Genomic DNA, 25,684 nt, shown 5'->3' on the forward strand with positions numbered 1-25,684 from the left:
TGAAAAAACGCATGGCGACATCGACAATCACCAATGAAATCACAGTGTTATTTTGTGGGGTATAAAAAATTGTTCATGCATGTCCGCTTTCACCAGTGATTCCACAAGCGATTTCATGAGCGATTCCACGGAAGATGCCAAACAAGGCTATTTCCTTTTAACCTCCATCTTTTCAATTTTCTATACAGTGCATGCATCCTTCATTTATTGTCATTGTTTTAAAGCTGGCTACGAGAACTCGATGATTTCAGAGTCCAGAACTGTAACAGAATAAATATTCCTTTTATCTGCGTTTTGGCCTTGCTTGAAAGCTGTATATAAACAGATGATCGCTTATGACAATGCTGGATCTATGAGATGTAATCCCAAAATAATACCTATGGCTCCTTCATGTCCACATTCTCATTCACAAACAGATAAAAAATTTTCTTTGCCTAAATCAGCAAGAATAATTTGAGGTCGGTCGAGCCTGTGGACGTTCGAATCACTGTAAATGAGACCATCAAGGCAAGGAGTACAAGGACTGGAGCCGCATATACTGCCTTGTAGTACAAGCATATTTTAAGACGATGCCAGGATCAAAAAAAAAAAAAAAAAAAAAAAAAAAAAAAAAAAAAAACTATCATTCACGCAGAGACCAGCGGACACCGCGGCCTGCGCGGTTTATCAACGATAAAGTGTTCACATGGCAGGCACAACCCAATTATTTTTTTTCCATTTATCTCGGTATAAGTTTGTGTTAAGGACACCATTAAACTCGACAAAACATCCCGTTATCACCGTTGCATAGGCGACAAACCGTCGGGCTCTCTCCACTTGCATTAACACATATTTTCTCCATACAAGAACTCGTCAATTCAGTTTACTTTAATAACTCTTCTCGTTGAAGGACTTCTTTTTCCAACTTGATCAAAATGGTTGTTCGTAATGGGTGAGCATCCGTAGGCACAGAATGAGCCGTTACTCTGGCAGGCTGTATGGACTACATGTCAGTAATCCTAGTTTTTTCGGTCACGTCTCCTCGCTGCGTTCGATACTTACAAATTGGCATCCATCTAATACTGCTTCGACAATACCGGCAATGAAAGCGTTGCAGTTTAACTGTGAGAGCTCCTTTGGCACCGAAATATAGCGCGTCAGAACAGGGTCATTATCTGAAATCATGTCTTTTTTTTTTTGAAAATCCATGGGTTAGCGAAAATGATGATATTTGTGAGATGAGGTATTTACATTCATCTTCATTTTCTGTGCTCTTTTCAAGGGAATCGGCTTGTTTTCCGAACAACGTCTTCCATACCACACTGTGAATGAAATACAGTACACCAAGGACTCGTGTTTCGCGCTTAGCATTTTTCTCCCTCCATGACAATAGTTCCAGTTGCCGAGCTCCTACTCGGTACCCAAACTCATTTAGCCTAAACCTCTCGATTAGTAACATGCATACTCAAGAGAGAGAGAGACCACCATGTCACGTTTCCACCTACTTGCGCTCAAGATCTTGGATTCCATTCACTCGTTTCTGGGCATACTGAAGCATTTCCGAAAACAAAAATGTTTGCGCACTCAAACTGACCTAAAATTAGCAGGACTATGCGTTAATTCCATCTGCAGAGATCTTATTTGGCGCATGGCCAGAAGGTGACTTACTTCTGTGCCTCGGCTTTTGTTGAGATGTCGTTCCAGGATGGTTTTTGCTCGTGCCATCCTTTGTTCATTGTATGTAGAGGAGACGATAGGAGCGCGTCCTGGTGTGTTTGAAAACTCGCTCATGGTGAAAAGGAAGAGAAAAAAAACAATGACGAGTCGGTGAGTTAGGTTCACAGCGCAACAGACCTGGTGGGATTACTTCTCATCAAAAAACCCTCGGCCAATCAAAAAGTCCGCCAATGCTGTATGGCTGCCCAAACTAAAAAAGACTGCACCACTTGTTGAACCTTTTATTGCTCTCATATTTTACGCAACGCATCAATACTTTGCATCCATTTGGTTATAAAGCATATCACTTTCAATCTCTCATCGCGGGCTCTCTCTCTCTTCTAAAAGTGGCTCCACTGCCCTAACGATGGGTCCCCAGCTCAAAAGCATCGATCAAAAATTTCCAAGAAAAGAAAAACGTGTTATCTTGTACCGTTGATTTTTATAGTGAGTGAAAATCAATTAAATGCTCAAATCAGTTTATCGCTCAAGGCGAATATCTCTCGGCAAAAAATTACACGAGTGAATGAAAATGCACAAAGATGAGAGACACGTATCAATGTTGCCGGCCAGGGCAGACTTTGTAAGAATCTTTGCGTTCACAGTGACAAAGTGGGAAACACATTGAATATCCTTGGCCATAAAACAAGTACATAATACCAATGGCTGTCAGTGAATCATACGAGTCCAAGCTTCATAAGCAGCAGTCAGTCAGTAAAGTCAGTGAGCAACCAAGTTTCTTCCTGCATTTCCTTTTTTGGGTTCGACGACATTCAAATTTTTTTGCGAGAAAAAAACCGTGTCGCACTGTAACAAACGTCGGTGGGCCCCGTTTTCGGCTTGGTGTTCTTTTTTTTTTTTTTTTTTTTTTTTTTTTTTTTGCTTTTCCTCTCCTTTTCTCTTTTTTCTTCTTCTTTGTATCCTTTTGTCTATTCGTCATGGCCAGCATTATCCAGTCGATTCTTGACTGGCTACGAAGCCTTTTCTTCAAGGTAAAATGATGGCTAGTTGAATGGGAGTTTTGCTTTTTTTTTTTTCGTCATTTCACTTTTGAACTAAAGCATTGAATCCTTTTTCCTACAGACTGAAATGGAGCTGACTTTAGTCGGCTTGCAAAATAGCGGCAAAACCACCCTTGTGAACGTGATTGCGGTAGGCTTGGTGACATGACGAGTTGTAGATGGTTTTTGAAAATTGAACCTTTTTTTTTCTGCATTTCGTTGCCAGTCTGGACAATTTATCGAAGACTCCATTCCCACTGTTGGATTCAACATGCGCAAAGTAACCAAAGGCAACGTGACGATGAAGTTATGGGATATCGGTGGACAGCCCCGTTTTAGAAGCATGTGGGAACGCTACTGCCGAGGTGTCAACGCTATTGTGTAAGGGACAACAAAAAAAAGTTTTCTTTCATTTTTCCTAGTTTCTGGGGGATAAGAAGAAAAAAGAAAGGAAGAGAAAGTTGGGTCTTTTTCAACCGGGTCGTCATGGAAACATTAACACTCGTTTTTTATGCTATGCAGGTTTGTGGTGGATGCGGCTGATCCTGACAAGTTGGAAGCTGCCAACGTGGAATTGAAGAGTTTGCTTGAAAAGCCCCAATTGGCAAATATCCCTGTTTTGGTTTTGGGCAATAAGAACGATCTTGAACATGCACTGAGTGCGGAACAGTTGATCGACCGTTTGTAAGTACCGTGGTAGCAAAGAGACCGGTGTGGTGGTGGAGATGGTGGTGCGAAAGCAATAGATTTGAATGAACTCACATGACAATACAGGCACTTGAAATCCATCACCAATCGAGAGGTTTCGTGTTACTCGATTTCAGCAAAGAATCAAGTCAACATCGATGTAACGCTTCAGTGGTTGATCAAAAAGGGCAAGGGACAAAAGTAGAATCGGATCAACGTTATATCCAACGTGGTTTTTTTTTCTCTCTTTATATTCTACCCTCTTTTTTTCGTCCTTTTTTTTTTTTATTTCCCAGTAGATTTTGCATATTCCCTTGCTTTGAACAAAAAAGAAAAAAAAAGTTGTGTGCCTGTCCTTCTTTTTTTTTTTTCCTTTTTTGCCCTTTTTTTTCGTCTCTTTAATTACATCCATACTTATATAACCAATCGTTCCTCTCTTTTCAAACGTTCCTCTTTTTTCCTTTTTTTGCGATATGCCTAATATAAAAAAAAAATATCAGATAATATGGGCCAGTCAAACCTTTTTGAATGGATCTTTTTTTTATTATTTTTTGGTCTCCTCTGGCGTTTCATGCAAACCAACATATTTAAACTCAACAACCTAATGACAGCCATTTGAAGGTCCGGGTAAGGAATATTTATTCAACTTTCTCTTTTTTTTAACCCTTTGTCTCTTTTTTACTTTTTTTTTTTATAACCGATTGCATGGATCCATTAGTGACTAAAACCCAGTCTATACCTTCATACCATGCTGTCATGGTCAATGAGGATACCAGTGCACAACGACTGAACCAGCTCGGATACAAGCAAGATTTACGGCGTACTTTATCGTCGTTTGCAACTTTCGGTAAATCATCGTGGTTGCGATGAAAATCCCACTCTGATATCTAAAATGATACGAAATTAGGTTTGGCATTCACGAATATCGGTATTCTTTCAAACACGTCGGCGACGTTTCAGACTGGTAGGCGCTAGATTCTAAACAAACAGGGAGAGATCGTATCTTCATTCATTCATTCCATTCCCCAGTGTTACAGCGTGGCGGACCCGTGGTGATGCTCGTCAGCTGGAATATCGTTGCTGTATTCATGATTTGCATCGCTTTATCACTTTCCGAGATCTGCTCTTTATACCCGACCAGCGGTGGACTTTACTACTGGGTTTATGAATTACTGCACCGCGGGAATAATAAAAAGAAAGCCCCCATCATGTAAGATCTTCTTTTTTTTTTTACCTTTTTGCTTTTATTTGTTTCTTATTATTATTATTTTCCCACTCTTCTTTTTTTACGCTTATGACTTTTCCAGTGCCTTTCTCACCGGATGGACCTATGTTTTGGCTAATATTATCGCTATCGCAGCCAACAATGTCGCAGTAGGTACGAGTGGGACAAGAGAGAGAGAGAGAGAGAGAGGGATAGAAAGAAAGAGTGCTTACCGGACATCGAGCTAACTGAGCGAGGGATTAGCACTTTCTTTTGGCAGTATTGTGGATCTCTTATATGGACGTACTTTGAGTAAAATTGCGTTGATGGTGATCACATTGGTCGTCACATTGATTCATGGTATCCTAAATATCCATAATTTGAGTGGATTGGCTGTGTTGAATCAAGTGAGCGTATTCTGGTCATGCGCTGGTCTGGCCGTGGTGATGCTTGTACTCTCTGTGGCGGCTGAACATCGCCAATTCAATTGGGTGTTTACGGATTATGAAAACAAGACGGGTTTCGACAGTCCGATCTATGTGTTTATGTTGGGCATGATCGGAGCCGCGTATTCTTTATTTGGTAAGCAGAAATTCACCGGCGTCCCCGCAGTAAAAGGATGACGACAGAAAAAAATTATAATTTTTTTAATCATTTTGCATCAATGTTAGGATGTGAATGTGCGGCTTCAGTCAATGAGGAAACACAGGATGCCGATATTGCTTCTCCGTGGTAAGCGAAAAACTGGGATATGGAATAATCCGCCCATTGTATCCATATGAAAACAGAAAAAAAAAAAAAAATTAGGCCGATTTGTCTCATATAATGATTCAGGGCAATGACGATGTCGATTGTCACGGCATGGTTCGTAGGTCTCATATTTTTGATCAGTCTGTTGTTCTCCATTCAAGATATGGATGCGATTCTAAACACAGAGTTACACATGCCAGTGGCACAACTGTTTCAGGTACGCCAATTTATTTGATTCACTATTTGGTTCTGTGATTTTTGGCTCACTGATAAAAAGGACGCCGTGGGACTTTGGGCAGCCATTGCCTTCTTGATACTGATGGTGACATGTCAATTTTGCACGGGAGCCACCACAGTGACCGTGGCGTCTCGTCAGATTTACGCCTTAGCCAGAGATAATGCCGCTCCCATGAGTCCGTTCCTGTATGCACTCAATCATCAAAAAATACCCGCCAATGCGATTTGGATCACTACCGCGCTCACTTCCATGGTTGTCTTGCCTTTTCCATTGTCCGAACATGTCTTTGAAACCATCGTCAGTGCCGCTACCGTGGCAATCCATTTAGCTTATGGTAACAGTCGAACAGTCAATGTTATTGTTTTTTTATCCAACCTTGAAACCATCTTACACAAAACCTTTTTCTTTCTGTTGAAAATAGCGCTGGTGCTGGGTTGTCGCTTGGGCGTCTCCATTGAACGACAAGGTCGATTTTCCCTTGGACGATACTCCACACCCATCACATGGATAGGATTTTTGTGGGCGACTTATGCTATTTTCGCTTTTATGTTACCGACGGCATGGCCCATTGAAGGTATGTCAAAAAGTGTCGATGTTGCTTTGTTTATAAGCATTTCTCATTCTTTTTTTGGGGGGTTATACACTTTTAGCAAATAACGCCAATTATGCTGGTCTGGGTCTTTTCATAGTGGCGGGTACAACGTATTGCTTTTGGTTAGGATGGGGCCGGTTTCATTACGTGGGACCGACTGTAATGAATGACGCTACTGACTTATAGCCTCGACCTACACTAACTGATGATGTACATAAACACTTCTTTTTTTTGCATAAAAGTTGGGATCTCTTCTTCATGGACGAATAATGTATAGAGATGCAAAACGCAGGTGGTGGTCACAAAGTTTGTCAACAATATGAATAAATAAATAGATGCATTCGATGTTTGGAATCATTGGGTAGATCGAACAGACTTGTTTCTACGAAACAGCTTTACAATAGTATTCTTGACCCGTGGTGATGATCGTTTAGAGGAAGGTGTCGATGCGGTACAGGGCGGTGAGCAGGACAAGGATGTCGGCTCCGGGGAAGTCGGACGGCTGGACTTTTTGCGCACAACAGTACGTAATTTTGAAAAATAAGCGGCGCATTTGCTGGATTGTCGACAATGTGAAAGCGAAGCTCTTGTTTCGATGGTTGTTCCTTTTGAATCAAGTTGGCAAGGCGATACGGTGGGTAAGCTGACGGTCGGAACCACAGTTGGTATGCTTGACATTGACTGACAACTTGTTGTGGCTACAGTAGTGTTGGTGGACGTAATAGTTTCGGCTAATGTTTCTGTTGAAGATTCCTTTGATTCCCCGCGGCACGAACGGCTATGGTATGTTGCTGAGCGACGACGACGATGGCAACGCAACAATAGCGATTCACGTCGGTTGAGTGCTGCTCGAGTCTTTAGCCACCACGCCGGAGCATACGTAACAGCTTGTCCATTGCATGCAGTGTAACGGAATTCTGGTTGGGAAGCGATTGTGGTTAGTCGACAATCGACCACTTTGTCGGCTACCTCTTTTGCTGGACAAGAACACGAACGGCAGCGGTTGCTAAAATCTGTGGCAGGACGTGTCCTTGGCTCTGGAAGTAAGGGCAGATCGAGGCCGGGTTCATGAGATGGAGGTACTGATGAAAAGATGGATGGTGAAGGTGTGTTTGGTAAAGCCTTTTTCACAACCTCTTTCTTGGACGCTTCCTGAGCGATGCAAAGCCAGTAAATGGCCGAACAAAACCAGAATAGCTGAGATTGAAGGACGCTCCACGAGATTAAAAGAACGGTAGCTGGTTTGGATCGCTTGCCAGGCGGAAGGTCCATTTCATTGTACAAAAAAAAGATATAAGAAGAGATAACAAATTTAATTCATGTTGCTTATGATATCTGTTTTTCTCTTCTTCGAAACCGGAAAACTTTCGACGTAGAAAATCATGTAAAACGTGCATGCAATCAGTCGCAAAATCCAGGCTCCTTATTGGTCCATTCACCTCACACTGGAGACTCAAAACTCCGCCACCACACAGAACCAAAAAGAAAAGGGAAAACGCGCCACATGTCAGGCCGCGCAATACAAAGTATGGTCAAACGCGGCAGCCAATCAATCGTTTTCCCAAAAAAAAAAAAAAAAAAAAAAAAAAAAAAAAAAAAGAAAGCACACAGTTGCTGAAACCACCAACGGTTCTATATGCTTGTATGGCTGTGATTAATTGGGTCGAAGCAAAACTGATTTTTCCATAGCTGTTTTGGTGTGCCTAAATCTTCATCGTCAAGGGACAACTAATCAATCATCCTCTTCTCGATGCGGTCATTTTTTTTTTTGACATGTTGGACACATAATGTATTCCTTTTTTTTTCCTCATTTTACTCCAATTTACACAGTAAAAATACTAAAATCACGCCAACTACAACTACAACTACAACTACAACTATTCATTACCATAGTCTCGATGTTTGCAAGCTGCCATGCTGGTGAATATGAATCAGAACGCATGTCTTCACACTTTTTTTTTCTTCTGGTAACGGGCTGATACGTCCGATGTTTGTGTTGACACTTGTCCATCGTAATTTGAATTGAAATCCTGTTTTGGCATGGACTGCATTTGATTATAATAGTTTTGACACCATCCACACCGAATCATCCCACTTGCCCGATCGAGAACGATGGTATAATGGTGAACAAGACGTTTTGAAGCACCACAGAGCGTATTTGTTTTCGTCTGTTTATTGGGCTTTTTTTTTCATGGGCTCTTCAAGGACACATTTACTCCTGAACACACGGTGCCGCGGATCCATAAAAAGTTTTTTTTTATCAAAAATGACCCACATGGAGAAAAAAAGGACAATGACGAAATTTTCGTGTCACCAAACCATTTTTTGTCACATGTGTCTAGGAAACTCTTTTTTTTTTCACAAAAAAAAAGAATAAGTACGTTTTGCTGAAGACAAAGTATTGGAAATATTTTGCCTCTGTATTGGATGGTTTCATTATTAATTCGTTCCATCCGCAAGATGGAAACCGTCGGCACGGTGTCATCTGTCACGGTGGGGCACTTGACATCCGTTTCATTTGTATCAATGTTCTATGAAATTTCCCTTTCCAGTATACAAAATCTATTCCATCCCGATCGCTGCTCTCCTTGTGTTTATGAAGTTGATACATTTTGGTGAGTGATAACGAGTGGTAATCCACCTATTCTCCAGCTTTTTCCTTGGTTTTTTCTTTCCGATCTGTAAAAAAAAGGGCTTTTTTTTTTGCCTTCCCACGGAATGGGTAGCACAAAAAGTTCATTGTTCCAGGGTTTGAGCAATAAAAAAAAAAAGAAATTAAGGGGCAAAACCAGTCCACTTGCGCGCATTGTGCTCCATATTGGTTAGGCGAGGTTCTTTTTTTTGAGTTTCCTCCTTTTTTTGTTTATTGTTTGAAGGCTTTGATCGAAAAAGACAAAAAAATGAAGACGGTGATGAAAAAAAGGAAACCGGACCTTGAGAGCACCAATCAAAGAAGTGTTTGTATTGATTCAATCATTTTGCACTTGTTCTTTGATCAAAAATGTTGTTTACATTCAGGGAAAAGTGATGCCACCTTAATTTTTTTTCCACTGTGGTAAACGTCGAATTGCTGATCCTTCAAGATCGGGGCAGAGACATATCATTTTGTTGCGGTTTTTTTTTCATGCATGTGCGACAACAGCTTTTTTTTTTCTTTTTTGAAAAGTAAAAAGGAAACAATGACGAGATTTTGATTCCTGATCCTTCACCTTGACATTTTTTGTAGATAATTGCCATGGTAACGTCTCTCACCATTACGCAACTGAAACGTTTCATGATCTTGGCATCCGTCCGACCGAGGTTGTTTGGCGATATCCCTTGATTTTTTTCTTTTTCCTGGGCCATTACCCGTAAACAAAGACCGTTTTCCGTTCCATATGGTTCCCATATCGAAGATAATCGAAAAAAAAAGATGAAAAGAACAGTCCTTTCGATAGCTTTAACCAAAAAGGGCGTTGAAGCTCTTTGACGAGGGAAAATCCTTTTTTTTTCTACAAGACAATGGTGCCTAACCACAGCGAAAAAGCAACAAGATGCTTATACACCATGTCAATATTACTCACGGGATTGTTAGCGAAGAAAGTTCCCCAAAAGCGTATGGAAAAATAATGTCATCTTTTTCTTCCATTTTATTGTCTTTTTTTGATTTCCTTGTGGGCGGTGGTTATCATGATCCAACATGTCGCATTACGTGACTGCTAGATTGCATGAATATTTATACGGACCATGGATTCATGAGAGTTACTCCGCTTATTCTTTGCTTTACTTTGAAAATGCTCTTTACCGCGAAAAAACCGCTATTTTTACTACTGCTCTTACTGCTCTTGCCAGCTTTATGCTGTGCCCTCGTACGTAATCTCATTGGAATTTTTTTTTTCCCATTGACTGGCATGACGCTGACCTTTTTTTCATTTCGTAGGAAATTTCTGATGCTGATGTTAAGCCTTCGCCCATGGCAACCAGCTATCCTTCGGCCCATGTCCCCCGTGACGAAGAACCCGCTGTCGCTGTTCCCGCTGATCGTTTTAGATCGCTCTTCTCTTCTCTTGAATCCACGGCTAAATCTCTGGTCGACCAAACGGAAACGCTGGTAAAGACCAACCTGTTAAAGGCTCGAGACACGCTTCCTCGTGTCGTTGTTGTTGATGTTCCTGTTTACGTCAAGTCCCAAATTGGTTTACTCAAACTCAATGTTGGTTCCGCCATGGCTCCTTTGAAGCACTACAAGAAATACCTGCATGCCCAAACCAAGAAAGTTTCCAAGGAACTCCAGCTTAATAAAGCTACTCGTCCCGCTCTGTTCTACTCCTTTGATGATTTCCTGTTTGATATGGCCAACTACTTCCCTTGGTTGATGAAACTGAACCTGACTCCCTTTGAAACCGCTGCCGCTCGTCGCAAACATATTTATCAGAATGTCTATGGTTCTGACAAATATGACAGTGCCCATGCTGACCTGATTCGTGCCCGTGTCGCCCGCTGGACCTCGCAAAGCGCCTCGAAAACTGACGTTTTCCTTAACGAGGTCGTCTCTGACTATGATTTCTATCTTGAACAAGCCCGATTCGAAATTGATGCCTCCCTCGATTACCTGAACGACTGGGTCTACCAAGGATCTGAAGCTGTACCTTTGCCTCCTATGGATACTTCCCAACTGCAACAGACCGCCAATTTAATGGACCACGCTGTTACCACCGCTTTTGACGGCGATTTGCTGACATCATTCAATCGTCAGTTCCAGGTCGCAGTTTCGATGACCGGTCCGCTTCGTCGCCCCTTGGAAGCCATCCGCCACAACGTCATCAACGATATCAAGCAAATCTATGAATCTGTTTTCCCGGATGCTGTCCAGGACATCCACACGTTTACCGACAAGGCTCAAACCAGGCTGAACCACCTCTATGCGACGATCCAACACAGTCACCGCAACGGCCAACTGGTGGACCGTGACATCAGACGAATTCTTGCTGACGAAATCGTAAAATCCCGGAACTCCTTGCACTTCCAACTGACCCAGCTGGAGATGGCCAGATCCCGCCTGAAAACGGCCAGAATGCATATCCACTCGGTTTGGCACGACACTCACGATGAACTACGACCTACGCCGTTCACCTTCAACTATTGGTACGACGCCGGCTACAAGCTCCGCAACCAATTGCAGTCGATAAACCACTGGCAGCAACGAGTGCTTCCTCGTTGCTCCTGCTCTCTGACCTGGGGCGATCAACCCAGGCCCCGGAAACCACTTTTCAGAAGAAGAGTCACCTATTAACAAGCTCTCCTCCGCAACCTATGGATTCTCGCGAGGCTAATTATTCTCGCGAGAATCTAAATCCCCTTATGATTTAATTCAGTGAAGGAAAAAAAATGATCAAAAGCCAATCTAATTCTATGTATGGTATGAAATCCAATAAAAAAAAAAATGATCAAAACAGCAACTTTTTTCTTTTTTTCGGCATTTTTGTCTTTGTTACATTGATTGTCATGGCAAGCCAAAAAAAAAAAAAAAAAAAAAAAAAAAAAAAACTAATTACTCGTTACGGGATGCTTTTATCTTACGTTGAACAGCTTTCATGAATCACCCCAAAAAATAAAAATAAAAAAGAAACCACTACCCAACGGTAAAGGACGCTCATTGTTTGTTGTACATCATGTAAAGACGAACCGGATAGACCGTTTTTTCACACTCTATTGGACGATTTTGCACATACAGTCTAACTCCTCCTCCGTCGTTCGCCGGACGTTTCTTCTTCTTTCGTAAAGTTCTCGTCTGACATTTCGGGCAAACCTGTCATGTCAGAAACTCATCGACCATGCTGTTTTTTTGCCATGATCTAATGATTCAGTTGTCCAACGGTGATGTCTACAATTTTGAATTAATAATGACTTGCGTTATTCCATTCAAGAAACGTTGCTTCAGTTGTTTCAGTCAGACTTTGTCGGTGCAGACATAGATTTCTTCTTGTCGTTCCCGAGAAGGATCCATGCTCAATAATTGTCATATTCCTATCGCTTGGTTTTATTCTTGGGATTTTCCAGACGCCATTTTCTGCCAGGGTATGCCCGGATTATCGTATCCAAGTGAAAGGGTAATGGTGGACAATATCAGGAAGGACAGGATGGGTTTCGCGTAAAATATTAGAGTAGGCCCAAAGGCTACGGTCATCATATTTCGAGTCATCTTTCTGGCCTTATTTGCCGAACCTGTGCGTAGTATCTAAATACAAGGCATTCGCAATGCATAAATATGAATTCTGTAGATACGAAGCCAAAAGAAAAAACCAGACCTCAATAGATCGCACTTCCAACGAAATTTGTTTTTCGCCTTATTATATAATGTTAGTTTATAAATGATATATAGATAGATAGATAGATGTAGTTCAAGTACGCAGATTATGAGGTTGACTGACGATCAATGACGTTGAATTTCACGGCGAGAGAATCTCTAAGAGCTGAATCGGGCTTTAATCCGGCCGTCACCACATCTCCGGCTTTGATGGGTCCCACCCCCGAAGGGGTACCTGTCAAGATAACATCTCCAACTTCCAACCTCATGATGGAGGAAATATGCTCTATCAGTTGCGGCACACTGATCCCGAAAACGGAAAGATGTATTTGTCAGTTGCAGCCAAACCGGGATTCCTATTCCCTTGTCTTACCTGAAGATCATATCTTTCGTATTGCCATTTTGACGCAGTTGGTCATTCACCTGATAAAATAAAGCATTTTGGAATAAGCAATAGTTAATGTTGGATCCGTTGATCAATATCCCACCTTGAGCCATAAATGAACGTCAGCAGGATCAGGAATGGATGCCTTTGGGATGAAATCACTAGAATCACGGGTTAGCCAAGCGATTTCGCGGATTCATCACCAGTGGAAGGTCCAACCTGATAGGTGTGAATGTATCGTATCCCTTTGAAGTGCTCCAGGGCAACCCTTTTTTCTTGGCCTCATTCTACGACGAACGCATCAGTATTTGTATTACCGGTCCCCGATCCACTTGATGCTACCTGTAAATTACGAGCCGTCAAATCCAACGCCAAAGCATAACCTGTGAAGGAAGCATGGGATCATTAAAGGCCAGTCCACTCACAACACTCAGCTAGGTCTTTGTACCTGCAATATGATCCATGGCATGGCTGGCACGGCAGTCACGGGTCTCCTTGCCAATCACCACGGCTAGTTCCACTATACACCACATTCAATGTCACTGCCACAGGGTATGCCAGCGTAGACGAGCGCGTATTTTACCTTCGTGATGCACATCGCATCCTTTGGGAATTTCAATGGAACCGCCATTTGGAAGGTAGGACGAAGTTGGTTTAAGGAAAAAGAAGGGCGATTTTGGAACTGCGTTTCCCAGTTCTTTCGCGTGCTCGCTGGGGGATGGGGGTGTGAGCTCAGCTCGGTGTTTTTGGTGGCCAATGGTCCAAAGATGGCCCAATTCCACCTACCTAAAGTTACGCCCAATGGCGACGATTTTACGTCCTGTTGACAAGAAACTGCGAGCAGACATGAATAAAACAAATACAAGGGCTCGTAACGAATTTTCCCCTGGTTTTTTATTTTTATTCTTTTCTGTCATTCAACATGTGAGCGGCTGATGAATTTTTGCTTTGTCTTGTCAATTCCAAAATCCATGTGACAATCGATTAGCTGTTGCTTCTCTATGGCAACGAATGTAAACTGAGTCACCAACTTTTTCCCAATGATTACTCGTCATAACAACTGTTCGCTATTATTGTAATTGATGTCCGTGATATGGTACGGATACCGGGTGTTTGAAATGACCCATCCATTACTACTCTCTTTTTTCCGTTTGCCAGTCACCTAAGCAGAAAACAGAATTTCCTTTATGATATCTCTCATTTAGACATAAACTGTTTTTGACAAATGAACAGAAAAAAATTTGCTGCAAATCATACTGAAAATAGATTTTATTTTGACAGAATGATACCGATAGGACAGACAACTGTTTAGTCGAAAAGACCGAAGCCCATGTCGTCATCGGACTCCTCCTTCTCTTCTTCCTTGGCCTCTTCAGCGGCCTCTTCAGAAGCACCGCCAGCAGCGGCACCAGCAGCAGGGGCAGCAGCACCACCAGTGGGGACGGAAGCAAGCTTCTCCTTACCCTCTTCAATGAGCTAAAACACGCAAAGACAAATCAGTAAACTGCATCTCGGCAATCGGGAATATTGAGCCATTGTGTCGAGATTTTACCTGGGCAATGTCCTTCTCGCCAAGAGCAGAGATCAAAGAGGAAAGACGTTCCTCCTCAGCCTCAATACCGACGGACTTGAAAAGAGACTTGATGTCTTCGGCGGAAGGGTTGGCCTTACCACCAACGTTAAGAAGAAGATAAGCGGCGAGATACTTCATGTTTAATAAATTCTATTGCAAACAAGCGACAATATTAATACCATGAATGGAAAAAGGTAAAGTTGTTTAAAAACTCCTTTCGATATCTTATTACTCGACGGATCCACCCCAGCCTGCGTACACCCATCCATCCATCCATCCATCCATCCATCTGTCGAGTTGTCCATCCATCCATTGAATGTACAGACAATGATATCGAAAGGGTTAAATGATGCTTTTGAAAAACTAACCTATTGATCGCGTGCGCAAGTAACGATTTAACTCCTTAAGAGATACAAGACGCTTATGCGACGAAAAAAAAAGGGGAGGGAGCAACAAGTTCAGCGCTGGCCGCCCATCAAAAAGGTTGTCGGAGAAAAAAGCCACCGACAATTTTTCGCGGTGACGACACCGAAAGTATTAGAACTCAATGAGCTCCGCCATTTTAGCTTCGATATAAAGTCGTGGTATATAGAGAGATGGCTGTCTACTATGTGGCAAAGGTAGGTGTTTTTCTGAATAAAAGCCTTTCTCCTATAATGGAGGAGGGAAGAAAATAAAAGGAACTATGTCCAATGACGCTGGTATTTTATTTCAAAGAAAATGCCTGAAAAAAGGCTCTGTACCTTCCTTTTGAAAAAGCGCCGTTTTTGAAAAAGATATTCCGAAGATGGGCCTCTTCATAGTCTTTTCTCCACTGTATCCCATATTTTTTGTAAATTCAGCTGCCTGGTAATAGCAATTGCAAAAGAAAATGTTGGTGAACAATTCGATGAACCCAAGCTAGACATTCTGTCTTCAAGTCAACACAAGCTTTGTCAGATTGCGCTAAAAGTTGATGACTGTACACCGTCCATTCAGTCTCCGTGCATATTCGTATTACACTGAAAGATTAGTAAAATAGGGTTTCAACCACGAAAGCCCAATGTCGTAAAACGTGTCAATGGAAGCAAAATCGCAATTCCAGTCTCATTATCTTTTCTCTCATTGGACTTTTTTTAAAAAAAAAGTAGAGGGAACTACGAAATAATGGAAATCATTTATATGCATTGTTCTCCCAGCTGCTATGCAACCTCGAATCTTTGCAGATTCAAAATATCGATGAGTTCTGACGAGACAGATCATTACATACATTGTTCCAATGCAATATCCGGTAAAAAACCCAAAAATTTGCTATGGCACATAAACAAAATGACAGTATGGAAATCACGCATTAAAAAGTCGATTATCTGATATGGATATCCTAATATGTTGATGAAATGTTTCCCGGAAATGAATGTTTGTTTACGCTACACAGCTGATTCCATGAAAAAAAAAACAAAAGGAAATAAATCAATAAGTGTTAAATTAAAGGATTTTCCCGTTGCTCAGGTGATGTCTCATTCCGTGGGAAACACTCATCATTTCGCACAAAAAAGAGGATGCGACGGCGCAGCATTAAAATCGCAACGCGTAATGGACAATTTTTGTTCTTCTTGCAGCTTTTTCGCTTATCGTCAATGTTATTCCCACAGTATGGTTTGCCGTGCTGCATGTGATCAACGTCATGAAACTTTTCCGTCGTTGGGATTTCCAAATTCAGTCCTAGCTTTTTGCGTTCTGCATCCATCCTTAATGGTTCACTGGAGAGATTATTGCAATGACCGCATTCAGCTCTTTTGAAATAAATCAAATCCAACTACTACTTATCACCCCTTTATTCTTTCCATTTAATGTTCTACATATGAAGAAATTAAAAGAAAATTCGTATGTAAAAGAAGGGATACAGATCATGAAAAAAAAGATCGTGATCATCGACTGATAAACAACACGCTTTCGTCCTGCAAGGCACCGGATGGGCTTGAAAAGCATTCATCCCAATTTGTCGTCGGACTCTCCAGGGGTTCGAAAATTTTTATTCCTCAAAAAAAAACGGCGAGTCAAATGGAGTCTCAAAAAAAATTTGCGATGTGACGCCCACGCAGATAACAAGCCACCCTTGGTTGATCAGTCATTTCTGAGTGTCCTCTTTTTCTTTGGCAAGAAAACTTTTCATTGGTTGTGCGACCAAAGAACCGGTCACAAGTAACAGTGAGCCAATCGTTCACAGGCATCGGTTTAATGTCCGATACTGCCATGGAAAAAGTATAAAAAGAATAGCGTTAGCACTTCGAAAAGAAGGGGGGGTTTAACCCCCTCACCCAATAAAACATACTTTTTTTCCCACCCGTATTTTTACGTCCTTTCATATTACACATACAATGTCATCTCAGTTGCTTGAACCTTCCCAGGCCGTTGCCACTTTGGAAAGCTATGGTCGTCCCGATGGTCTTTCCGTCGAAGGATTGTTGGATGAACAACTCAGTGGTGGCTTGACTTACAATGACTTTTTGATTCTCCCTGGTTACATTGATTTCCCGGCCCACAAGGTGTCCATGGAATCCAAGATTACAAAGAACATCACCTTAAAGACCCCCTTCATGTCTTCTCCCATGGATACCGTTACCGAAACGGACATGGCCATCACCATGGCTGTAAGTGTCACCAGATCGACCTGACTACACTCAATTAGGCGATCGGACTTCTTATCTTTTTTGTTTTTTGTGCGTTCCTTGAAATAGCTTCTCGGTGGTATTGGTATTATTCACCACAACTGCAGTGCTGAAGAACAAGCGGCTATGGTGCGCAAGGTCAAGAAGTATGAAAACGGTTTCATTATTGATCCCATTGTCTTGTCTCCCGAACACACCGTGGCCGATGTGAAGAACATCAAGGCTAAAATGGGCTTCTGCGGCATTCCGATCACAGGTAAGGTTTTTTTTTTTTTTTTTTTTTTTTTTTTTTTTTTGCGGAGAACACCGTTTTAGTTGAATGTCGGGTCTGACTTATTCCGTTTATAGAAACTGGTAAAATGAAGGGAAAGTTGGTCGGTATTGTGACCGCCCGCGATATCCAGTTCCACCGGGATGATTCCTCGCTTCTCAAGGATATCATGACCACTGATTTGGTGGTGGCCAAGAAAGGCATCACTTTGGAAGAAGCCAACGAGATCCTTTCCTCGTCCAAGAAGGGCAAACTTCCCATTGTCGATGAAGAATACCGTCTTGTCTCGTTGTTGGCTCGTTCCGATTTGCTCAAGAACCAGAATTTCCCGCTCGCTTCCAAGAAACCCCACTCCAAGCAGTTGTTGGTCGGTGCTGCCATCGGTACCCGCCCCGATGACCGTGACCGTTTGGCTCTCTTGGTCAAGGCCGGTTTGGATGTCGTCGTTCTGGACTCGTCTCAGGGCAACTCCGTTTACCAGTTGGACATGGTTCGCTGGATCAAGGAAACTTATCCCGAATTGGACGTCATTGCTGGCAATGTCGTAACCCGTGAACAGGCAGCCAACCTCATTGCGGCCGGTGCCGATGGTCTTCGTATTGGTATGGGTTCAGGTTCCATCTGTATTACTCAGGAAGTCATGGCTTGTGGTCGTCCTCAGGCTACAGCGGTCTACCGTGTGTCCGAATTTGCTCGTCGTTTCGGTGTTCCCACCATTGCTGATGGCGGTATCGGCAACGTTGGTCATATTGTCAAGGCTTTGGCTCTCGGTGCTTCGGCGGTGATGATGGGTGGTCTTTTGGCCGGTACCACTGAATCCCCTGGTGAATACTTTTATCACGAAGGCCAGCGTCTCAAGCGTTACCGTGGTATGGGCTCCATTGATGCCATGAACAACAACGCCACCGCTGCCGGTAATGCGGCTACCAAGCGCTACTTCTCTGAAGGCGATGCCGTCAAGGTCGCTCAAGGTGTGGTTGGCAACGTCATCGATAAGGGTTCATTGAGAATCTTTGTTCCCTACCTTACTACTGGTTTGCAACATTCCCTCCAAGATATCGGTTGCCAGAGCATCCGCGAATTCCACGACGCCGTTGCTGAAGGCCGTGTTCGCTTCGAAAAGAGAACCGCCGCTGCTCAGTTGGAAGGTGGTGTCCACGGTTTGCATTCCTTTGAAAAGAAACTTTTTGCATAAGCCTATTGTTTCAATCTCTTAGCATCCTTTCAATCATTTAGTTTTCTCTTCTTTTCTTTTTCATCCTGCTCTCTTGTTTTTTACGTTGCTTTCACACTTTCAAATATAATCAAACTCAATTTCTCATTTTACCATCTTTCTCTCATATTTCGCTTTCCACAAAGTTCTTTTTTTTTCGTGCAAGTGACGATACCTGATGATGAGTCATCAGACTGCTAGCCCCCCCCCCCCGGCCCCTGGGGAAACAAAACAAAAAAAAAAGATTGAATATACTTGATCTATATTTCTTTTTACTGACACGTCCTGGATCTTGGTCGAGTTGGACTGGGAAAGATGATTGAAACCCAGACGTGAATATCCAAAATCGATAAAATTCATTGCCATTATTGGAGGATCGGGGGCTTTATTGTTATTTTATACGTGTAAAATTCAATAAATAGATTAAGATAGTGATAATAGGGTAAATGAATATGCCTCCGATCCGCTAGATAAATCAATTGGGCAAGTCAATGCAGCCTTATTCGTGGGATTATGGAGAGACGGTTGTCGTAGAAGATAAACGGGGTAAAGGCGGAAGGCTTAATCGAAACACCGGCGATTGGCCTCGAGCATTACTCTTAAAGTTCAAATAAGCAATAGCATCATCCGTCACGACCGAGCCTAGGCTGACCAATGTGGCCAACGTGCATCCAGCGGCAGGATCGACAATGGCGCCATCCGCTCCGTTCTGTAACAGCAGTTCGGCCATAGGAAATACGTGTATCCGAATCGCATCGTCTTCTACTTCGTTTGGCGACGTCGGTTCTAAAGGAATCACGTCTCTTGGATGCAACAACGCAAAATGAAGGGGATATCGGACGACGTAAATGTCATCGATGGCTTTACTCGGTGAACGGTCGTTCTTTTTCTCGGTATCTGTAAAAGGTTCTTCTGGTATACTGAAAATGGTCAAATCGTCTTGCAGGAGTGATATGCGTTTGGAAAGTCTGGAAATCGGGCGAGGGAGATTCACATCGGCTCCCAGAGCAATGGCGTGAATAGCATCAGGGATATGGTCGCGTTCAATCGCGTCGTAAAGTAGCTCGGCCGGATCGACATTATCGTCCTTTTTATTGACAAACATGCGGTCAACGTACTTTGCTTGGATATACTGAAGCTTGACTTCGCGACTGTCGGTAGGAGTGGGCTTGTGCGATTTATCTTTGCTATGGCTGTGTTTGTCCCAAATCTGATTCGATCGATCATTGCCCATCGAACGTAATAATTCCACGATATCCGGCGTGTACGAAGTGCTGTCGAGAGTCAGCGAGCGAATTTTTGAAATGTGGGTCCCCAAGCTGCGATGGATTCCCGAGCACTCTGCGGCCAATTTTTTAGTTCAATTGTCTGGTTTTTCGTCATGCAACCGCGACTTACCGATACAAAGGAGAACACCAAGGTTGAGTGAACACCATTCTGGATTTTTCGCGTCACAATCGGCACAAATCAAATTGGAAGAGTCCATTCTTAATTCGGTGAGCAACCGTGTATTGGCAATGGCATCCGAAGGTAATAATGGAACGTATTTTCCCGTGGAGCTGTACGAGAATCGCGCTTCAGCAGTGTTGACGCTTCCACCAAAACTAAGTCCTGACCATCGCAGGCGTTCACTCACGGTCGTGGAGGATTCGGCGCTGTCAATGGATAGTGAGCCGGAGTGAGGGACACTCAACTGAGCGGCGATGCGCTTTCGTTCCTTGGGTGATATTCCACCGCAAATGGCCGCGCTCAACGGTCGCAAAGCCAGTGAACCTTCCTTTTCTTCCAAGTCCGATTCTTGCATATTTTTGAGCATGTCCACCGAACTGCTCATTCCATTCAACAAACTTTCAATGGCATTATTGATTGTGGCCATCCAACTGAGCATTTCTTCATGCGATATCGCTTGGTAGGTCCGCCGCAGATAAGGAGTGATGACTTCAAAACAGAAACGTCGATCGGTTTGACGAGCCTCACGAACCGTAGCAAACCGCAGATTGATAGGGTCAATATGCGTTTCCAGGTGCCGTTTCCAGTTGGAGTATTCATGTAATTGGCCCGCGCTCAGCACACACCAATACCTGTAAGGAAGGCCATTTAGTCACACCGTCCATTCCGTTGCTCACATTTGGTTAGTAGGGTTTTCGAGCCCTGAAAAAAATAATACTGTACTTGTGCCATGTTACTCCGCCGGTGGTGGGTTTCTGCGGTTTCGTGGTGGCAAAAAGGAATCCTTCTTTACGTCGTTCCGTACTTGCTACAGAAGTACCGGTGCTTACACGATTTTTATCGGCAGAGGTGGCCGCTGCCTCATCGTCGGCCCACAGCGTTCCATCATCGGTGATCTCCTCGTTGGCCGATGGGTCGTCTACGGACAGTTGATCGACGCTTGCGTTGTCTCTGGTTTCCAATAATTTGCGTTTTTCTTGGCGATCTTTGTGGAGTTGATCCTGATCGCGCGATACCTGGATCATCTTTTGGGCGATATCGTCGAGACCGACTTTGAGGGGATTCAAAGCGGCGGCAATGGTTTGGAAACAATGGTACTCTTTTTGCTGGTGACTCAGGACATGATACAAGAGTTCGTATTCTTTTTTGCCGCCATGTAAATCCAATAAAAACGAATAGTAATCGAATCGCATAAGATCGAAACGACGTTTCCGAACACTATATTTTGCATCACTTTCCAGCAACTTCTTATCGTCGTTTTTAATACTCAAATATTTTCCCAAATAAGTGTAATATTCCTTTGATTCATCCTCAAACTGCCGCCGTCGTGCTTCCGCTCGTTTAATATCGAGATCGTACAGTTTCTGCAGTGGATCGATGAGCAGTGACTGCATGGAGTGTTGCAGTCGTTGTCGCTGCTCATGGATGATGGGCCATGCCTCATCGAGATAACTTGCAAACAGGGACTCGGTGGCGGAGGTGCCGCGCAATGCGGTCAGGAGCTCGGCATCGGCATCGAGCATGGCTTTCTTGGCTTCCAGCGCCGCGGTAGCTGCCTTCAAAATATGCTTAACGGACTGCTTGAGCGACCCGGTGTGGCTCTCGAGTTGTTTAAGGGTGGCTCGAAACAACGGTCCATCATCAAGGTTCTGAGCATCCTCCAGAGAAGAACGCTGCATGTCGAAGGGAAGGGCGGGAGAGAGTCGGTATTCCAACCTTGGAGCTGATTCAATATATAAAATAAAGGCAAGTGATATAAATTGAATGTGCAACCTTGCAAAAGCGTGTTTATTACTCAACGTTGTGCATCCCGCGGGGCGAATCACAAAGAAAATCAGCCTTTCTAAAAATAAGCTTTTCTTGCCTGTCGTATTCAGGTAATGATTTTTCATCAACGAAATGGACTCTTGATTTTGACAGAGTTCACATACATTTCGTTATATACAGAAAGTGAAAATTTCATTGAGAAAGAAAAAAAAAAGCCATATCCATGGATGGATGGATGCTGTGGATCAATCATTACAGACAAAGAAACAAACAAAACGGGTTTCTTGAATGCATAACCACTTTAGATGCCGGTTCCATACAAGCATCTGTTATCACCTTGGACTTGTAAATTAACAGCACACTTCTGACTGATGAAAAATATACGAATATAGGAGAAGTCAACCACCATTACCCTTGTTCCGTGAATACAATGGCAGTAATAGCTCATATAAATTCTGTGTGGGACCAAAGGATCGATTTCTTAGGGGTAAAAGCCAGCTTATTACCAAGTTGATGCATTACAGTAACACTCTCTGATTCATTGAAATAAATAGGAACAAAAAAAAAGAGCTTTGAATTCTATGAAAAAAGGTAATAATCGATTGATTGCTATCATACTTTTCAGGTTTTTTTTTTTAAGGTGATGAAGGAGGGTAACAATGATTTTCTAATCTGTAGGGTGAATTGGAATGAAATTAGTTGTTTATGCATTGGCCGATGCTTTTTCCTTGATAAGGTTCAAAGCACTGCCCTTTTGGAACCATTCAATTTGGTCCTTGCTCATCGTGTGCTTGGCGTCAATGTTAATCTTGCTGCCATCGGCCTTGGTGACAATCAATGTCACCGGTTTGCCGGGTGCAATATCCTTCACACCCACGGTCTCGATGGAATCACCGCCAGAGATCAGCTTGTAATCGTCCTCGTTCACAAAAGTCAAAGGAAGCACACCTTGCTTCTTGAGATTGGTCTCGTGGATACGAGCAAACGATCGAGAAATGATCATGGGACATCCCAAGTAACGTACTTGCAAAGCAGCATGCTCACGGGCCGAACCTTCACCATAGTTATGCTAGACAGTCGCGTTAGTTCACTTTTTTTCTCTCATCTTTTTTTTTCTTTGTTGGCCTACTTACATCGGCAATCACCATCCATGGAATATTCTGTTTCTTGTAGCTCTTGGCGACTTCAGGGATAGATCCATCGGTATTATTGGTGATATCGCGGACGACATTGACTTGGCCGTTATCTGCATTCAATGCACCAATCAAGGTGTTTTCAGCAATGTTTTCCAAGTGGCCCTTGTACTTCAACCAAGGACCGGCCGCCGAAATGTGATCGGTGGTACATTTGCCTTGAACCTTGACCAAAACGCGAACGTCCTTGAATTCTTGGCCATTCCAGGGTTCAAACGCATCCAACACTTGCAAACGGTTAGAAGTAGGTGACACGACGATGTCCACGGATGAATCAGGGGTAGGAGTAGGAGATGGAGGATCATACGTAGCACGACCGGCTTCGAAACCTTGACTGGGAAGGTCGTCTCCTTGAGGAGGCTGGAAACGGAACTCTTTACCATCCTTGTCCAGCAAGGTGTCCGTCATGGGATTGAAACTCAGTTTACCCGAAAATGCCATAGCCGTAACAATCTATTAAGAAGGGCTTTAATCACCTACTCTTCTTTTTTTTTTTTCTCATCAACGCTTGATGCTTTTTCTTTTTCTTTTACCTCTGGGGCAGCTAAAAAGTTCATGGTCTTGGGGTTACCGTCATTTCGGCTACGGAAATTACGGTTGAAGGAAGTCAGAATAGCGTTTTCTTCCTGTGCCTTCTTGTTGATATCTGTACGGTTCCACTAGACAAACAGATGCAGAAGAGAGATAAGCTATACTGTGACATCACATCGGACGTAATTGGATAGTTTACCTGACCAATGCAGGGACCACATGCATTTGCGAGCACTTGAGCGCCAGCCTTCTCGAAGACTGCCGATTGACCGTCACGTTCAATGGTGGCACGAATCTGTTCGGAACCTGGGGTGACCAAAAATTTGGACTTGACAGAAATACCGGCATCCGCAGCCTGTTGTGCAATGGAAGCCGCACGTGACATGTCTTGATACGAAGAGTTGGTGCAGCTACCGATCAAACCGGCGGACAATTCATCTTTCCAGCCATTCTCGCGAACAAAATCTTTGAACTGGCTCAAAGGCGTACTCAAATCGGGCGTGAACGGACCATTGATGCGAGGTTCGACTTCCGACAAGTTAATCTCAATTACCTTGTCATACTGAGATCCTTCATCGGCACGCAAAAATTGAGCGTTGGCATCAGCAGCTTGGCCCACTTCCGAACGACCTGTAGCGGCCAAGTACGATTGCATGCTCTTGGTATAAGGGAACAAGGACGTGGTCGCACCGACTTCAGCACCCATGTTACACATCGTGGCCATGCCAGTGCAAGATAACGACTCGACGCCTTCACCAAAATATTCAATGATATGGCCTGTACCACCCTATACAAAAACATAGAATCAGTGAACCATGTCCAACCCAAAATTCTCCTCCACTTTCAACCTACTCGAACAGTTAGGTCGCCTGCCAGCTTCAAAATCACATCCTTGGGACTCGCCCACGGGCTGAGTTGACCGGTCAACTTCACACCAATCACATTGGGCGCTTTCAATTCCCAGGGAATGTTGGCCATGGCATCCACAGCATCGGCACCACCCACACCAATAGCAATCATACCGAGACCACCGGCATTAGGGGTATGACTGTCAGTTCCGAGCATCAGGCCACCAGGAGCAGCATAATTCTCCAAAACGATTTGATGGATAATACCACTGCCGGGTTTCCAGAAGGCAATACCGTACTTCTTGGCTGCACTCTCCAAGAAATCGAAAATCTCCTTGTTCGTCACAATGGATTGTTCGACATCCTTATCGGCACCAGCAAACGCTTCGATCAAATGGTCACAGTGAATGGATGAAGGAACAGCCGTCGTAGCCATACCCGAAAGCATGAATTGCAACAATGCCATCTGGGCAGAAGCATCTATCCCACCACAACGACCGATCAGTTCATGGTTTCCCTTGTCACAATAAATTACTCCACACTCATACCTTGCATAGCAACACGATCTATGTGGATAAAACAAAAAATTTAAGCATTTCTTGACAAGTCGGATCAAATGAGAGATCGATTATACCTGGTGACAATTTGAGATAGGTTTCGCCTCGAACAGGCACTGTTTCCTCAGGGTTGGTCAAATGAGAATACACAATCTTCTCGGCCAAAGTCAATGGTCGGTTGTTCAAGATACGCTTGACTTGATTCAAAGTGGCGTTAAGCTTGGCATAAGGAGGTGTAATGGAACGGCAATCCTTTTGGGACACCGGGTTCACCGCGGTAGCGAGGCCTCTGAGTGTGGTTGTACGTAAATGATGGTTGACAGAAAGAGCAGCCTAATGAAAATCAAAAGGTTAACCGTAATCACAATGGTTTACAATTGTGCTTTTATGCATACTCGATAACTGCTGCCGGACAAAAAAGCTGAAGCCATGATGGATGGTTTCAACAGGAAAAGGAGGAAGAGTGGGGAGGGAAGAAAAGCCTAAGGCTGACAAAATTTGACAAGTTTGTTGAAAGAAAAAAATAAAATAAAAAAATCGCAATGAGCCTTTTTTTTTTCTATCCGATGACTTTTTTGACACTGCATCGTCATGAAGGTTGTCCTGGTTAGTAGATGATGATCATCTCTATTCCATTACCTAATGCGGTAAATAAGAGAGATGCGGAGATTCAATCCATTCCTTGAATGGTCAACAAATCTATGAACGATTCAAATCTCCCAGCGTTTTTTGCTCCGTCGAGATTTTTTCGTCAAGAAACGATCGCTCTATATCATGCAAAAGCTTGGATATTCAC

General features: G+C 43.2%; 11 protein-coding genes across 11 annotated transcripts; 5 read left to right on the plus strand and 6 right to left on the minus strand.

The window, feature by feature from the left end:
* Positions 1–862: 862 nt before the first annotated feature.
* On the minus strand, positions 863–1,537 carry BYT42DRAFT_502942 (NO signaling/Golgi transport ligand-binding domain-containing protein; the record flags this gene model as incomplete). The annotated part of the gene is made up of 4 exons (XM_051564864.1): positions 863–973; positions 1,042–1,166; positions 1,231–1,415; positions 1,485–1,537. 4 exons carry the CDS (start codon positions 1,535–1,537, stop codon positions 863–865), a joined length of 474 nt encoding a protein of 157 aa, XP_051419745.1.
* A 1,096-nt stretch (positions 1,538–2,633) lies between these two features.
* BYT42DRAFT_549181 (ADP-ribosylation factor-like protein 8B) lies at positions 2,634–3,588 on the plus strand (the record flags this gene model as incomplete). Its single annotated transcript, XM_051566055.1, has 5 exons — positions 2,634–2,687; positions 2,779–2,847; positions 2,923–3,077; positions 3,219–3,380; positions 3,471–3,588. The coding sequence occupies 5 exons, from the start codon at positions 2,634–2,636 to the stop codon at positions 3,586–3,588; spliced, it is 558 nt and encodes a 185-aa protein (XP_051419746.1).
* A 435-nt stretch (positions 3,589–4,023) lies between these two features.
* BYT42DRAFT_113067 (uncharacterized protein) lies at positions 4,024–5,048 on the plus strand. The gene is made up of 5 exons (XM_051562108.1): positions 4,024–4,230; positions 4,291–4,347; positions 4,413–4,593; positions 4,744–4,761; positions 4,852–5,048. The coding sequence occupies exons 1-5, from the start codon at positions 4,089–4,091 to the stop codon at positions 4,901–4,903; spliced, it is 450 nt and encodes a 149-aa protein (XP_051419747.1). The 5' UTR covers positions 4,024–4,088; the 3' UTR covers positions 4,904–5,048.
* BYT42DRAFT_503493 (amino acid/polyamine transporter I) lies at positions 4,914–6,353 on the plus strand (the record flags this gene model as incomplete). Its single annotated transcript, XM_051564908.1, has 6 exons — positions 4,914–5,169; positions 5,259–5,319; positions 5,422–5,554; positions 5,615–5,909; positions 5,997–6,149; positions 6,226–6,353. 6 exons carry the CDS (start codon positions 4,914–4,916, stop codon positions 6,351–6,353), a joined length of 1,026 nt encoding a protein of 341 aa, XP_051419748.1.
* Positions 6,354–6,521: 168 nt separating this feature from the next.
* Positions 6,522–7,512, minus strand: BYT42DRAFT_648175 (uncharacterized protein; the record flags this gene model as incomplete). The annotated part of the gene is made up of 1 exon (XM_051572731.1): positions 6,522–7,512. Exon 1 carries the CDS (start codon positions 7,437–7,439, stop codon positions 6,522–6,524), a length of 918 nt encoding a protein of 305 aa, XP_051419749.1. The 5' UTR covers positions 7,440–7,512.
* A 2,428-nt stretch (positions 7,513–9,940) lies between these two features.
* BYT42DRAFT_617521 (uncharacterized protein) lies at positions 9,941–11,439 on the plus strand (the record flags this gene model as incomplete). The annotated part of the gene is made up of 2 exons (XM_051572193.1): positions 9,941–10,015; positions 10,087–11,439. 2 exons carry the CDS (start codon positions 9,941–9,943, stop codon positions 11,437–11,439), a joined length of 1,428 nt encoding a protein of 475 aa, XP_051419750.1.
* Positions 11,440–12,457: 1,018 nt separating this feature from the next.
* BYT42DRAFT_584723 (uncharacterized protein) lies at positions 12,458–13,704 on the minus strand. Its single transcript, XM_051569908.1, has 8 exons — positions 13,625–13,704; positions 13,422–13,549; positions 13,287–13,358; positions 13,181–13,221; positions 13,058–13,125; positions 12,942–12,999; positions 12,827–12,876; positions 12,458–12,756 (listed from the first exon to the last, which is right to left on the minus strand). Exons 1-8 carry the CDS (start codon positions 13,684–13,686, stop codon positions 12,561–12,563), a joined length of 675 nt encoding a protein of 224 aa, XP_051419751.1. The 5' UTR covers positions 13,687–13,704; the 3' UTR covers positions 12,458–12,560.
* Positions 13,705–14,185: 481 nt separating this feature from the next.
* On the minus strand, positions 14,186–14,901 carry BYT42DRAFT_584726 (uncharacterized protein). Its single transcript, XM_051569909.1, has 2 exons — positions 14,780–14,901; positions 14,186–14,561 (listed from the first exon to the last, which is right to left on the minus strand). The coding sequence occupies exon 2, from the start codon at positions 14,547–14,549 to the stop codon at positions 14,307–14,309; it is 243 nt and encodes an 80-aa protein (XP_051419752.1). The 5' UTR covers positions 14,550–14,561; positions 14,780–14,901; the 3' UTR covers positions 14,186–14,306.
* Positions 14,902–16,768: 1,867 nt separating this feature from the next.
* BYT42DRAFT_503010 (inosine-5'-monophosphate dehydrogenase) lies at positions 16,769–18,525 on the plus strand (the record flags this gene model as incomplete). The annotated part of the gene is made up of 3 exons (XM_051564869.1): positions 16,769–17,041; positions 17,129–17,315; positions 17,408–18,525. 3 exons carry the CDS (start codon positions 16,769–16,771, stop codon positions 18,523–18,525), a joined length of 1,578 nt encoding a protein of 525 aa, XP_051419753.1.
* A 378-nt stretch (positions 18,526–18,903) lies between these two features.
* Positions 18,904–22,035, minus strand: BYT42DRAFT_584729 (uncharacterized protein). The gene is made up of 3 exons (XM_051569910.1): positions 20,716–22,035; positions 19,942–20,624; positions 18,904–19,884 (listed from the first exon to the last, which is right to left on the minus strand). Exons 1-3 carry the CDS (start codon positions 21,882–21,884, stop codon positions 19,055–19,057), a joined length of 2,682 nt encoding a protein of 893 aa, XP_051419754.1. The 5' UTR covers positions 21,885–22,035; the 3' UTR covers positions 18,904–19,054.
* A 427-nt stretch (positions 22,036–22,462) lies between these two features.
* Positions 22,463–25,319, minus strand: BYT42DRAFT_617526 (aconitate hydratase; the record flags this gene model as incomplete). The annotated part of the gene is made up of 8 exons (XM_051572194.1): positions 22,463–22,828; positions 22,893–23,405; positions 23,486–23,611; positions 23,683–24,270; positions 24,336–24,811; positions 24,880–24,897; positions 24,966–25,221; positions 25,284–25,319. 8 exons carry the CDS (start codon positions 25,317–25,319, stop codon positions 22,463–22,465), a joined length of 2,379 nt encoding a protein of 792 aa, XP_051419755.1.
* Positions 25,320–25,684: the final 365 nt, after the last annotated feature.

This window comes from Radiomyces spectabilis (genome assembly GCF_025331425.1).
Source record: "Radiomyces spectabilis strain NRRL 2753 chromosome Unknown BYT42scaffold_13, whole genome shotgun sequence".
In the NCBI taxonomy this organism is placed as follows: domain Eukaryota; kingdom Fungi; phylum Mucoromycota; class Mucoromycetes; order Mucorales; family Radiomycetaceae; genus Radiomyces; species Radiomyces spectabilis.